The sequence below is a fragment of the Megascapheus bottae genome, chromosome 10 (assembly GCF_031878675.1).
Source record: "Megascapheus bottae isolate mThoBot1 chromosome 10, mThoBot2.hap1, whole genome shotgun sequence".
NCBI classification, from domain to species: domain Eukaryota; kingdom Metazoa; phylum Chordata; class Mammalia; order Rodentia; family Geomyidae; genus Megascapheus; species Megascapheus bottae.
Genome location: NC_143518.1, coordinates 32290210 through 32305337, shown reverse-complemented (window position 1 = coordinate 32305337; position 15128 = coordinate 32290210). Strand labels below are relative to the sequence as shown.

Here is a 15128-nt window from a genome sequence, read left to right as displayed (position 1 = left end):
AGGACTCATATCCTTAGAACATGAGTCCATGGGCTTTAGTTAACATTCTAAAGAAATACTTCATGATTACTAGCATTATTAAGTCTGTCAACACATATTTATAGCACACCTATTGCAATGAAAGTACTGCCCAGATATGGCAGGAACTAAAATCATTATCTATCCTTGATTACAGACCATAGATTAGGAAATTGCATGTGTAAATTTCATCTCAAAACTGACTTTTACAAGTTTCTCTTTCTTTCTTTTTAGTTTTTGGTGGGGTGGGGTGGTATTGTGTCTTGAGCTTTGGGCCTTGGGCTTTCACTAGGCTTTTTCTTTCAAAGTTGGTGCTCTTCCATTTGTACTATAACTCATTCCCTGCTTTTTAAAATGGTAAGTTTGAGGCAAGAGTCTCTTGGAATTTGTCCATCCAGGTAGCTTCACATTAGAATCTTTAGATCTCAACCTACTGAGTAGCTAAGATTACAGGTGTGAGCCACTGGTGCTGATTTTGTTAAGTTTCTTGTTCTAGTAAGAGAAAGTACTGCTCCTCTGCTTAGAACAGATGACTGCCTTGTCTACTATAGAAAGTGTAAATGTTCCAGTGCCTGTCTGGTCATACTTCTCTTTTTTCTACTTTCATCATGTCCTTTCATCAACCCTGTAGATCCAGGTTTTTTTTCTTTAGACCTATTCAAAACCTACTTTTTAATCAGGTTTGACCCCTTGTCTCCTCTATCCAATGGATATTTTATCACTTCTGTAATATTTCATTTATATCCAAATGTCTGTGGGCTACACCACAGAGCAACCATAAAAGAATAACAATTTAGACCACATAGTTATGTGATTAAATTGAAAAAGCACCTTGAATAGATGCCTAACCCCCATAAGCAGTATATAAGCCCTTCTTGGTACTAATGTGCATTTTGCTAATTTATTTATTTATTTCTCTCTCTCTCTTTCTTTCTTTCTTGTCAGTCATGAGACTTTGAACTCTTGGCCTGGGCATAGTCCCTGAGCTCTTCAGCTCAAGGATACCACCCTACCCCTTAAGCCATAGCACCATTTCTCATTTTCCGGAGATTAGTTGGAGATAAGAGTCTCAGGGACTTTTTAGTGCCTGAGTTGGCTTTGAACCAAGATCCTCAGATCTCAGCCTCTTGAGTAGCTAGGATTACAGGCATGACCCCCTGTGCCCAGCTTACACTACTAATATTATTATTAAAATGTTCCTAGATGACAATGTTCTCTGGTCCCTCTTGCACGTATAATTTATTGCACACAGTCTGATTTCTTATAGGCTTTGAATTAACTGCTTTCCATGCTTTAAGATGTAACAGATATGCTAATCCACACTGGCTATGATTGATATATGATTTGAGCATATAGTATTGTGCTCAGCTTTTGATTCGTATTAATTAAAACAACAGTTTACAAGTCTGGGTATGTATGTGAATGAAATGATTGTTAAGTAATATTACACTATGATTGCAATTAATACCCTTATTGCATTCCCGCAGACCAACAAGCGCCAAGTAGCTTGTTAAGAATTGCTTTGAAATGCTTTCCTAAGGGCCCCCTATCTTGCCAAACTTTTGCATAATGATTGATGAGACGCAGAACATTTTATTAGAAGCTTTCAAAATACCTGGAAAGGCTGCTTTCCATTCTGCAGATTGGCCATACTGAGGTTTCCAGAGGCTCGTTGCATTTCCCTGGGCTGTGACATCACCCAGGAAGACCTGTCTACCCAATGGAATCTTTTTTTTTTTTTTTTTGCCAGTCCTGGCTTGAGCTCAGGGTCTGAACACTGTCCTTGAACTTTCTCAAGGCCAGAGCTCTACCACTTGAGCTTCAGCACCACTTCTGACTTTTTTCTATGTATGTGGTACCAAGGAATCAAACCTGGGTCTTCTTCGTGCATGCTAGGCAAGCACTCTACCCCTAGGCCAAACTCCCGGCCCCCAATGGAATCTTTTTTTTTTTTTAAAGGACCTGAGATTCTTTTTTTCATATATTTTTATTGTAATTAATAGAAGGGTTACATTATATTCACCAGATAGAAGGTGCAGAACCTGAGATTCTTTTTTTTTTTTTTTTTTTTTTTTTGCCAGTCCTGGGCTTGAGCTCAGGGCCTGAGCACTGTCCTTGGACTTTCTCAAGGCTAGAGCTCTACCACTTGAGCCTCAGCACCACTTCCAGCTTTTTTCTATGTATGTGGTACTGAGGAATCGAACCCGGGTCTTCATGCATGCTAGGCAAGCACTTTAACCACTAGGCCAAACTCCCGGCCCCCAATGGAATCTTTTATATTCCAAAACAGTCAGGGCTCTTCCTATGTGACTGCCAGACTGTTTTATGGTATGGCCATTGTGCATATATGCCCTGTATGATTTTCCCTGTTGCCTCAACTAATGAACAGTTGGGGACAAATCTGTGCTTCTCATGGATCTTAGAATTGGGCCTTCCATCATGGTTTCTGATTGGCTTTTTACTGACTCCATTTTGTTTATTTACTTATTTACTTAAGGCTTTCTGAGTTATCTTGTTTGAAGACCTGTTCTTCCTGCTAGTCATTAATGCATGCACAACCGACTCTCACACTCTTCCCACATTTCTGTTAATTTTGAAGCCAACTCTTGTCAGCTGGAACACTGGGCCTTTGGAGGAAGCCACACTTGCGTATGAATTTCAGCTTTGACACTTAGGAACTGTGGACTTTGGATAAGTTATTTAAACCTTTCTGAGTCACCCCTCTGTAAATTGAGAATAATAATCCCTAATTCACATAGATGTCGTGGGATTAAATAAAATAACTTATGTAAATTACTTTGTGCATAGTAGGCATTCAATAAATGTCAGTTCACTTCTTTTCCCAGTTAATAATGCTTATTAAACTATATTAAAAAACTGGAACCAGACTGTGATAATGCATTTCTTTATTAAGCATTTAAGCCAAATAACTAATTTCCCCCAGGGGAAGAAGAAATGTTGAACTACTTTCATTTGGTGAACTTATTTAGTAATCTCTTTTTCTTCAGCTTTCTTCAGTTTCCTTGTGTGCATATTAAGTATTCCTGCTGCAGAAATGACACCATTCGGTATTCTTTTTAACTTCACTCTGGTAGAGCCTGCGCTTTACACATTGTCATCGAATCTGCCGTTTATTCGAGCTCATTATTAATTTTATTAACAGCTCGATTGTGTTTCCTAACTCCTTCCGGCTGACAAACTTTCTGCTCTTCCCTCTTTGCCTGAGGTCTTAAGGATGTAAACGAATCTCGTTTTAAAGAGCAGCGTTCCAGCCCGGAGAGAGCAGGGCGCGGGCCCGGGAGGCGCAGCGTCCGCGCTCCTGCGCGTGGGCTCGGTGATTCTGCACGGAGCGGAGCCTCGCGTCCCTGCAGGGCGCAGTCCCAGCCCGGCGGGCGAGGGCGGTGGAAGGAAGCTGCTCTGCAACCAGGGCACCGCGGCACCTTTAAGGACCGGAGACTCGGAAGGAGCTCGGCCTCTTTCCCACCCCACCTCTGAACTCTGATTGACAGGGCGCCGGGTAAGGAGGAGCTCAAGGAGGCCAAGGAGGAGGGGCCGGGAGGGAAGACAGAGAAGGCGGGGCCCACCTTCCGCTAAGAGCCAATCGTGGGGGTGGAGGCGTGGCTCCTGCAGCCCTCCTCCCCTCCCCCGCCCCCTTGCCCTCCCCCTCCCCGCCTCCCCCTCCTCTCTCCTCCTTCGCATCCTCCTCCTCCTCTTCCTCCTCCTCTTCCCCCCTTGTCCCCCCTCCACCCCCCTCCTCCTCCTCTTCCTCCTCCTCCTCCTCCTCCTCCTCCTCCTGGTCTCAGGCTGTGGTTTTTCTGTGTACGTTTCTGGAGTCCTGAGCCTGAGCTAAACAAAAGCAGGAGGCTGACGGCGCTGTTGGAGTTTGCAGAGACACGGAGGAGCAGGAGGAGGAGGAGGAGGAGGAGGAGGAGGAGGACGTGGTGGTGGTGGTGGAGGAGGAGGAGGAGGAGGAGGAGGAGGAGGAGGAGAGAGCTTGTGCTGCGCCCGCCGCCGTGGCTGGGGAGCTCTGGCTCTGGCCACGGCCCCCCCTCGAGCTCGCTCCGGCCCGGCGTGGGGGTGGGGGCGCAGGGGGTGGGGGAAAGTTTGCCCCGCCGGCCCCCGGCCTCGCGCTCCTTCCTCCCGATCGATGCATATTTGCAAAAGGATTAAGCCGCCGATTTAAGCGCCGGGAGCCCATTCCTGCCGTGCAGCGGAGCCCGGACTGCGAGCCGGGCGGCTCTGATTGCGCCTTCCTCCTCCTCCTCCTCCTCTCCTTCCTCTTCTCCTTCTTCTTTTCCGCCAAGTGGGAAGGTGGTTGATTTATTTATTGTTTTTCTTGCCTTTTTTTTTTTCTCTTTTTTTTTTTTTTTGGAGTCAACACCCTCCTCCCCCCCCGCCCTCCTCCCCCTCCCCCCGCCCCTCCCCCTCCTCCCGCCCCCTCCTCCCACCAGCCTCTAAAAGAGGCAAAGGGATTTTTTTTTTTTTGGCCCCTCTTTTGGGTCTTCTTTTCTTCTTCTTCTTCTTCTTCTTCTTTTCTTCTTCTTGTTTTTTTTTTTCCCCTCCTCCCCCTCCTCCCTCTCCCCCCCTGCCCTGTGCATCCTGAAAAGGATTGGAAGACAGCTTGAAGGATCCAAAAAAAAAAAAAAAAAAAAAAAAGCCCAGCCGAAGCAGCAGCGCCTCGGCGGCGGCGGCGGCGGCTTCCCCGGGATCGGAGCGCAGGGGCGGCGGACGCGCCGGGGCGGCGGGCCTGGCGATGGAGGAGCAGCCCCGGCTGATGCACGCGCACGCGGGGGTCGGCATGGCCGCGCACCCCGGCCTGGCCCAGCACTTGCAGGACGGGGCCGCGGGGACCGAGGGGGAGGGCGGGCGCAAGCAGGACATCGGGGACATCCTGCAGCAGATCATGACCATCACCGACCAGAGTTTGGATGAGGCGCAGGCCAGGTGAGACGGGGCGCCTCGCTCGCCCTCTCTCCCCTCTCTCCCTCTCGCCCTCTCTCGCTCTCTTTATTTTATTTTTTTTTAAATTTATTTATTTATGGCTTTTTTTGGGTTTTTGTTTTGTTTTTTCTTTTTTTTTTCTCCTTCTCGCTGGGGGAAAACAATGGGAACGGAATCCACCACAGCGCCTTCTTTTAAAATGTTCCCTCTCCCCCTCTCTCTCCCTCTCTCCCTCTCTCTCTCTCCCTCTCTCTCTCTAAGCAACTCCATGGCGGAGGAGTAAAATGGAAAGGAGCGTTGTTATCGAAAGTGTAATCGACCATGCTGTGATGTGTCTGTGTACATTGTGAGGGAGAGGGAGAGGGAGAGCACGGAGGTATTCGTGTATAGCCACACAAACACTGAAGCACAGCCGAAAGCACTGCCAAGGGGATCCTCAAGCGGCCCTCGCCACTTTTTTCCCCCCTTCTCCTTAAAAAACAAACAAAAAACCCCCCCCAAAAAACAAAGTCTGAGAGAGCACAATTGTCCAGTGGTGAGCCCCGTCCCCTGCTTTCCAGCTGGAAGACTCCCTACCATTGCAAAATAAAATGTCCCAAGAACACTTCATTTGCCAATGGCGCTCACTTCCCACCTACATCAGGGAGTTTTCTTTTCTCTCTCCACTCGACTCCTCCAGTGGTTCCCCCCCTCTCCCTTCCACCTCCAATCCAAAACAAACAAACAACCACAAAAAAGCAGAGTGGGCTTGTTGTTGTTGTTGTTTTGTCAGGACTTGTCAGCTCTCCAGAAAATAACTTTGCATTCACTTATTTCTGTTTTTTATAGAGAAAGCTAATGAGAAGGGAGGAAAGATCCTTTTTTGCTTTTAGGCGTATTGGCTGAGTTTTAGAAGACTCGGATTTTCAGCTTAACTGTGCTGTGTCCTAATTTAAGTTAGTTTTCTTAACACCTAGCACATAAGCAGTTAGTTCTATCTGTGGTCTTTTAAAAAAAAAAAATAGATGGGAAGGAGTCCCCCCAAATCAAGCAGTCTCCTTCCCCCAGCTTCTCCAGGATAGAATGCCCAGAGCCAACTGTGTGAATATTATGCGTTTCAGTACCACAGGACATAAGATGTTCGTTCACAAAACCATAATAAAGAGACTGTAGGGTCCTGACAACTTACTACCAGGTAAATAGCTCTCCACACTAGTATTTTACAGCAAATCCTCATTTCAAAATAAAACATAGGCTGGAGTGGCAATCTACTAACAGCTTGCCCAAGGTCCAACTCAAAAGAAAGAATTAAAAAAAAAAATCTAATGACAACATATGTCTGTGAAATTAGGCAGCTTTGTTAAGTCTTTGACTCTTCCCTGAAGTTTATTGTGTGTTTAGTCTGAAAATCTCTTGAACCTCTTTATACAAAATTACTACAGCTCAAGTGACTTAGTTCTATGAAGAAGATACTGTATATTATTTATATAGGTATATAAAATATATAATTTTGCCTAAGGGAAATAGGAATCTGAGCTGAGAAAATGAGGGAAGTGACTAAAAGCATGGATGTTATAAATTATACTCAATTTTAGCAGCTAGCACATGCAGCATGTAAACTCAAGAGTACCAGTGTTAAATTGGCTTGAACTTAGAAATGTTAAAAAACTTGGACTTCTGATTTTTTTTAATAATACAAGGAAGATTTAAATTATTATTGCAATTGTTTGGTGCTCTCTCTGAATTTTATTATCTGCAGAGAAGTGAATGATCAATGGAAGATATTCCACTGGCAATTTTTCTTGTGAGTCACAACAGATCTCTCCATAATATTGCTTCAGAAAAATAAACTCACACACGGCAGTACACTGGGTTAGTAACAAGTTTGCAGAGTGGAAGAGGGAGGTAGGAACAGAGACTGACCACTTTTCTGAGGTTTAGTCTCTTTTCTTGTGTGTGTCGAACAGGACAAACACTGCTCAGCAGGTTCTCCTTTAATGGCCTAGATGCTGGGAAAGATCAGATACAGTTTTGGGATAGGGGAAATTCCCAGTTCTCTCTCTGTAAATTCATCTGTGCACTATGAAAGTACACTGCTTCCATATTGCTTGCCAATTTTTTTGTTTGTTATTTGGGCCTATGCATAAGAATACAGTTAGGGAAAACTATTTTAGAGGATCCAATAGGATCTTTAAATCTTTTCCTTTTTTTTCCCTACCAATTCTATATAGAACTGACTGAGGATTAGCACACTTTCCTTTTCTTCTTCTTAGTTAAACAATGTAACTCTACTTAGCAGACATTGTGTTCTTTTGATTTCCCTTTCTCTATCACAAGTTTATAATGTGCATTTGAATCCAAAGTAAGGCATTACTATTTGAGATGAAAGGTATGGGTGCATTTTGATACAGTTGAATTCTGAGTTTATTACTCTCTTGTTATATGGTACATACAGCATGTTTGTAATCTCTCTTATTTATGAGGATGTCTGTGTATTTTTTTCAAACTTTCAAAGGGATTAAAAAAAATAATTGGTGGTTTTGGGTGCCAAGGATTCCTACTTATCTTTACACATAAATTTTAGTTAGTCAACAGAATTCCCTTCACTGATAGCTGATATGATCAGTATTTTGTTTTCAAAACAATCTCATTCTGCTAAATGATTCCATAATAAAGTAGAAGGGAAGGTATTGTTTTGTTTCTCCCGTGCATGGTACAAACACCCACGGCCACTGGAACCAGGTAAATCACTGATCTAAAAGAAAAAAATGGTATTTCTTTTTTCCCCAGTGGGTGCAAGGTCCTAATTGTAAATAATTGAATTTCAACACCTGCAAATAAGCGGTGTGCGCGGGAGCCATAATGTGAACACAGAGAAATGAATTCATTCCCCATATGGGTATGTTTGCCCCCTGGCAATGCATTTCCATACTCTTTAACTTGGGGACTGAAATTTTATAAATTGACAGTTCCACTCAAAAGACCTTTCAAGCATCTTGTGTTTATGAGAATACGAGGGCTTCTGCAGAATGAATTCGAACACATGGATGAATTAAATTTGAAAACACACACAGACGGAGAAGCAGGCAGCTCTCTGGCTGTAGTAGTTGCCTAGATTATACACAACTGTTAACCCATGCATTTGCTTTTGCTGTATTCATTGTCCTGAACAGGATTACTGGTTTAAGAATTTCACTTTTGATTAAACCACTTAAAAAAATTCAAACCTTGTCTTAAATAGGCATCATTTAGGTTACTTCTGTGGTTTAATCCTTATTCTCCGCTGCTAATTAATATTATTTCTTTTGCTATGCTGAGGATTTTATATATGGAGTCATAAAAACAATTGAAGCATGCCACACGGAGATGCTTGGCATATAGTTTCAGCTAAATGGTCAGTTATCTCCCTTACTTTATGAGTGGTTTGATCTTCAGAGTCCATCTAATCCCTCCTTGTTGTTTTTCCTTGCAGAAAACATGCTTTAAACTGCCACAGAATGAAGCCTGCCTTGTTTAATGTGTTGTGTGAAATCAAAGAAAAAACAGGTAGGAAATAAGAAGCCAGCCTTTTGGCATTTTTCTTTGGCCAACTGAATCACTTCACTAAGCAAATCTGAACCTCATATTAAATATTAAAATTTCCAAATAAAAGGACAATCAAGGCTGACCACATAGACTAGAGGAAATTCTAGCCCTGCTTTGCTTGCTTCGTTTTTTTCTTTTTTGAAAAAATTTTTAAAATATGTATCAAGTTTCTTGGGCAGTTATTTTCAGATATTGCAGGTTGATTTTTCTTAACTTAATTCCTCTCTCTCTCTCTCTCTCTCTCTCTCTCTCTCTCTCTCTTTCTCTTTGAAATTGATGCTACAACATAGGTTGTGCAGGAAAATATATAGAATGGTATGGCTTTGAGAAAGGCTAAGAACGAAAAGTCTAGTGTCTGAATGAGTATATTGTGACTCATAATTAAAATTTTTAATTTGTTTCTTTTGGCAGTTGAGTGAAGTATTAAACTTATTTTTCCTTGTAATCATGTAAAACAGTAGACGAGGTTCTTGAAAGACTGCGTTGTCATTATAGTTGTAGAAAGTACTATATACAAGTAGCATTTCAATGGCCTGTGTGTGTGTGTTTTTTAAGCAAGGTGTAGGAGAAAGATTCTGCCCTAGAGATCGCTCCTCTGTTGTTTTCCTACTTTCTAGACCTCAAATCATGGACTAACATACTTATAACACATCCCAGGAGGGCATTTAAATTTTAAAGCAACAATTAAAAAATAGCAGTCATCAATCAGAGGTGTTCTTAAACAGCAGATGGTCTGAGAAGGACATTAGCAACATTCTCTTGTTTGTTTATTTTAATCCTTAATTTTTCCAAAGTAGGGAAAATCTCTCCCCTTGTAAGAAGAAAGAGTTAAGAAGGCAATGTGAAATCAGGGTGTAAAAGACAGGGACCAGAAGGCCCTCCTGGAAAGCTGGAGATTCTGCTTCAGGTTTCTGATGTCCTCATGCTCACTCGCTCTTGAAAGCAGTACAGAGTAGCTGACATCCAATTTATTTATTTATTTCTTACAACAAGGAGTGTAACAGTCAATAATTCATATCTAAACCATATAAGCAAGGGCATGACATGAATGAAAGTGACAATAAATATGATTGCATGCCAGGTTGATATACATTGAGAGTTACACATAAAAAGGGGGTACACATGTAAGTGGCTTTCTTAGAGTTCACTGTACTTCTTTTGTTTTTTTTTCTTCTTCTTTAAATATGTGGTTCCAAGGGGTGACTCTGGACTACATAGGTAATTACTTGTATAGAAAATGAGGAAGCAGCTTGTTGGTTGCATGTTATCTGTGTTATGCATAAAATCCTAGACAAAGCACCTGAGAAATAATGCTCAGAAATTCAAGTCTGCCAGGTTGCTCTGCCAAAGCCTAACCTTACTACAAAGCTGTTAATTGCATTATTTTAGCCCCGAGACACCCTTTTAAGAGATTTATAGATTATGCATACAAATCTAAAAACAGCTTCCCCTCCTCTCCCCCAGTTTGTCACACTTTCTAGGGTTTTCTTTTCCTCCTAGCTCTGAAAAGGAAACCTAAGTATGTATAATATGTATATGTGTATTTCCCTTCTCTTTTTTTTCTTCCTCCAATTTTTTTTCTTTTTTGATAGCTGATGGTTATTGACTTTGGATCGTGGGTTTGTGGAAAATTTGTTTCTAATCACATATGAGTTCCTGTTGCTGTCGATTCATAAAATGTCCAATCATAAATATGAAGGAACATGTAAAGATAGGGACTAAGAAGAATTTATCTCTGGAGGCACTTTATCTGATTTTTATTGAAAGGAATCCTGGGGGGGAGGGGTACCATGTATTGTAGCCAAAGTGTTGAATTCTAGTTTCCTAATTCAAACATAGTGAGGCTGTAGATCAAAGGTGTATGAACAGAGCTCTGTTCAGGTGTGGGTTAAAAAGCTTGGTTCTTGTTAATCTTGGCTAAATAAAGTGTGGTGATAGGAAGTAATCGTAATGGTCAAAATAACCTTATCATTAGAATATATATTTTGCTTCAAAAAGGCACTCATGTCAGCTCATATACTGTTGTAACATATCTCAGTTAAAGTTTTGTATGCTGTCTCTTGAGTAGTATATTTTTAAAAGCAGTGTATAAAATAAGGTAAATGAAATGTGTAGGGATTGTTATCTTCTCTGTTAAGGGGCAAATACTCCCAGACATACTGGACTTTAGGATTCAGAGGAGGAAGGACACCCTGAATGAAAGTGGAGGAAAAGTAACAAATAAAACAGACCGCCTCCCTTTTAATCTTCACCTTGAGTATTGGTTGGAAGGACTGAGGGAAGGAAGAAATCTCTCCTCTCCTGGAATGCGAGTGTTTTGTTAAAGGTTGGAGTCAGCTGTGGTGTGTTGAACAGCAGCCCCCTTTGATTTCAGGGCTGTTCAGGGAGTGCTGAGTGAGTCCTCAAGCTGTCTGCCAGCATTTCTGCCATTCGGTTGATATGTCTAAGATATATAAAATAAAGGTACACACGCTCTTTATTTTTTCCCATGAAACGATCCTGGAAGGGGTCAGTTCATGTGCATTTCTGGGCACTTTTCCTATTGTGACTTTCAAGTCTGCTAGTATGTTGTGCTAGCAGGATAGAGGTTATTTGATTTGTTTGTGGAGATTGTAAGTGATGGTCATGCCTTTGGCTTACTTAGGCAGAGCTCTTTAGGGGAGTTTGGGAATTGCATTCATTCCCTGTTTTTGTTTTTGGTAATGACTTTAGTTTGAAGAGTGTGAAATAAATAGGAAATCTAGCTAACATGCCTTACCAACCTTTTAGAACTCAAAACAAAACAAAACAAAAAGCATGCTTAGTTCTTAAGGTAGGCAGCATCATCTGAACTATAGTTGATGGCTGGACATTTTAGTTAGAAATTGACTAAGGGGATTTTTCTTTTTAAAGACGATCCCATGTGTCTTCTTGCTTCAAGGTAAGGTTTTATTTTGATGCTTTGTGCTTTAAAAAAATGCTAAAATGAAAGAATGCCCCCAAATGCTCGGGTAGCAGTTCCAGAAAGCGTCGAGAAAACCTTGTCAAGATCTATAGCTAGTCTCATTTCAGACATGATTTTATCTGCTCATTCACTCTCCAACATTGGAATGTCTTATAGAGTTTTGGACCATTTAATATCATACTTAAAAAAATCTATTTCTTATCAGTGACACCATTGAAATAGGCTGAGTTTTACGTGTGTATGTTTGTGCTGGTAATTGGTTTGTGGGGTAGAAGAGCATGGAAAAAAAATCAAACATATTGAATTTCTAAGAAAGACCCAAATATACTTTTAAACATTTCTTGTTTTTTTTTTTTGTTGTTGTTTGTGTATGTGTGTGTGTGTGTGTGTGTGTGCTTTTCTATGTGAAAAAGTATGAAGGTTAGAGAACTGGAGGAGGTAAAAAAAGTGAGATCACTTATAAAGAATAGTTACAGATAGTAATGAGTAGTTACAATTGTTGCAAATAGTTTTTAATTTGAGAATATTATAGCTGTGTATGGCAGTTTTCAGCCAATGTTCTTCCATGAATTATGTGCACAGAACTTAAATGAAGTCATTGGCGAAGATTACAAACTTATATTTTGCTCCTTTTGTTCTCTCTCTATTAACACCCCCTCCTGAAATGGGTAAGGTTTGTTTTTAAGTGTTCTACTGTATTTCTTTTTCTTTTTAACATCCTCTTTAAAAAAATGTATATTGCTTTTGAACTTGAACCATTACAATATGAGACATTTTTTCCCTTTAAAGCATTAGAAAACAATCTGTCTGTATACATTTATGTGTGTGTATGTGCGTACACATGCATGTGTATGAGTGTGTGTGTGTGTGTGTGTGTGTGTGTGTGTGTGTGTGTTATGTGGGAATACTGGAGGCTATGTGTTGCAGAGAAATGGTCCCGATGGCTGTAGTCCTTGAGCACAACAGGGTGGAATAACTTTAGATAGTTTGGAGCAGTCAGCCTGTGGTCAGATCATTTTTGGAGTTGAAGCTGGAGTGTCTTTTCGTAAAAGTGCATGTATAGCGGACAGATGCAAATGTTTTTTCTTGGTAGTAGAATGGACCACAGATGTGGTCCTTTTTCTTAGAGGTAGAGGTGGTCGGAAGGGCTAAGGAGAGAAACAAAAATGGAACGAGGGGAAAGTTAGTTAGTTGCGAGTCTGTTTGAACTGATCATCTTTCAGGCCCAGTCGGCTCAGGCCAGAGTGATGTGGTTAGACTGTATTATTTATAGTAATGTGAAGAGAAGCTGTCGACCTGCAGTTCAACATGCAGGCTTGATCTGAGGTGAATTTGTGATGGGGAATGGCTTTTCTCTCCAGGTATTTGGTGTTTTCCAGTTTTTAGGAGTGAGTTGAGGCTTTGGAGAAGTGGGAAAAGGATCCAGAAAGATCAGTTTGGATGTAGCTTCCAGAAAGAAATTTTTGGAAATTTCATGTTGTTTGTGCTAACAATTGGAGAGAGAGAGAGAGAGAGAGAGAGAGAGAGAGAGAGAGAGAGAGAGAGAGAGAGAGAGAGTGAGAGAGAGTGTGTGTGTGTGTGTGTGTGTGATGATTAGACAGGAGAGAGATTTAGGGTTACACTGAGGACTCCAGAAGGAGCTTTTATGATAGGAATGTGAGCCTTAGAGATAGGGGAGTGGACAGAAGATATGATGTCCAGCTAGGGTGCAAGGTGCTTGCTCTGGCCTTGTGCTTTGGGCAAGGGACACTGCCCATTATTTGCTGGGTATCTAATGCACTGCTGGTGCCAGGCCTCTTCCTGTGCCTTTGCTTCTGTGTTTGGTTGACATCCATAAACTTGATATTCTTGTTGGAAAAATTGCAAAAATACTTCTACATAACCAAATAACCCAAAACATGGATGTTGAACAGGAAGGCATTTAGTTGATCATCCAAAGCATGGCTACCTCTTTTGAGATGGTAATTTATTTGCATGTCTTTGGGAGACCTATAGTCCTTCATTTTGGTGGATGTGACTGTATTTGAACTTGATTGCTTTTCCTTTCTTTCCTATATGTGGGCTTTGAACTCCCGGGTCTTGATCCTGGGCTTGAACTCCGGGCCTGGGCATTGTTCCTGAGTTTCTTTTGCTCAAGGCCCTATCACTTGAGCCATAGCTTTACTGACTTTTTGAGTGATTAATTGGAGAGAAGCATCTCACAGACTTTCTTTCCTGGGGTTTCCATAATCCTCAGATCTCAGCCCCCTGAGTTGCTGGGATTATAAGTGGGAGCTACCAGCGCCTGTGCTTACTTTTCCTGTTTTAGAAAAAAAAAATTACCTCAAGCACCAATTGTTAGATCCAACTAGATTCAGCTCCAGAGACAGCTCTTTTACATTTTCCTATGACCTAGAAAGCTTTCTATGTGTTTTTATTTTATTAGGTAAAGATAGAGAAATGTACTAATTCTGGCTATGGCTCTATCTCATACCTGAGATGATGTGGTACGATATGAAAAATACAATAATGGATTGATTTTTAAAAGATGATTTTGTTGTAAAGTTTTGTGTTTCTGGACTAGATAAATAATGGGTTATAATATGATTTGTATAGGTGTGTGTGTGTGTGTGTGTGTGTGTGTGTGTGTTGGTACTAGGACTTGAACTCAAAGCCTAAGAGTTGTCCTTTAGCATTTTCACTGTAGGCTGGTCTTCTGTCACTTGAGCCATACGACCACTTCCAGCTTTTTGGTGGTTAGTTGGAAATAAGTGTCTTCATGGAGTTTCTTGCCTGAGCTGGCTTTGAACTGTGATGCAGTCATCAGAATAGCTTGTAGGCATTAGCCACTGGTACCTGGCTTGGTATTTTCTATTACCAATTACCCCAGGATTAATACTGCATTGCATAGAACATTGTTGCTTTAATTCTTTGAGGTCAAAGAAACACCCCTTTCTGGCCTATGATTAAATAGGCAGGTATCTTGCTTGAGGAAAATTTCTTCTGTTTGTAGGTATGTCTGCCTGTGCCTTAGAGATGTGACTTCTTAGAACTTTGCAGGATTATTCCCCAAAACAAAAGCAAGAAATAATAATAATAAGTGCTGAAGTAGATTGTCACACGATTAAAACCTCCTTAATATGGCAGAATGAGGTCAGAAATGACTTACCCAAAGGTCTTACCTCTGGCTGCATTGTTTCAACCTCTCAATTGTTGGTAGAAATCAAAGCCTGGGATGGGCAGAAAAGCCTGCCTTCTTGGTTTTGCCTATAGTTTTGTCCACATTGCCTTTTGAAGTATTTATCATGAAGCAGGTATTAGTCTGTGTGTGGCTCACATCCTTGCTTTCACTAGAACTGCTTGTAACTGGTTGGAAGACCACAGGCATAGTCTAGGAGAAACTATGAGAGGCATAGTGATGGATCTGTTCCTTAGTGCCAGACTGCCTGATCTGCTGCTCCCTAGCTGTGTGGCGTCCTTTAAGTTGTTAAACTTCTCTGTGCTTCATTTTCCTTACATAAAGAATGAACTGCACAGTGATCTCCACATCAAAGGGTTGCTGTAAGGATCAAATGAGGTGAGATGTATAAATAGAAGTTCAGGACAATACATCGTCAGTAGCTTTTTATTATTTCTGGCCTTGTTCTCATACATGGAGAGGCCTACAGCAGATGGTCCCTAC

General features: G+C 41.4%; 1 protein-coding gene across 6 annotated transcripts in view; it reads left to right on the top strand.

Moving 5' to 3' along the window:
* Nucleotides 1-4557: 4557 nt before the first annotated feature.
* The window catches only part of Pbx1 (PBX homeobox 1), a 287783-nt gene continuing 277212 nt past the window's right edge, over nucleotides 4558-15128 (top strand). For all 6 annotated transcript variants that reach the window (XM_090340578.1, XM_090340576.1, XM_090340574.1 and 3 more), the window contains exons 1-2: nucleotides 4558-4962; nucleotides 8411-8484. In XM_090340578.1, the coding sequence (XP_090196704.1) occupies nucleotides 4772-4962; nucleotides 8411-8484 (265 nt within the window). In that variant the 5' untranslated portion in view covers nucleotides 4558-4771. The remainder of the gene's footprint in view (nucleotides 4963-8410; nucleotides 8485-15128) is intronic.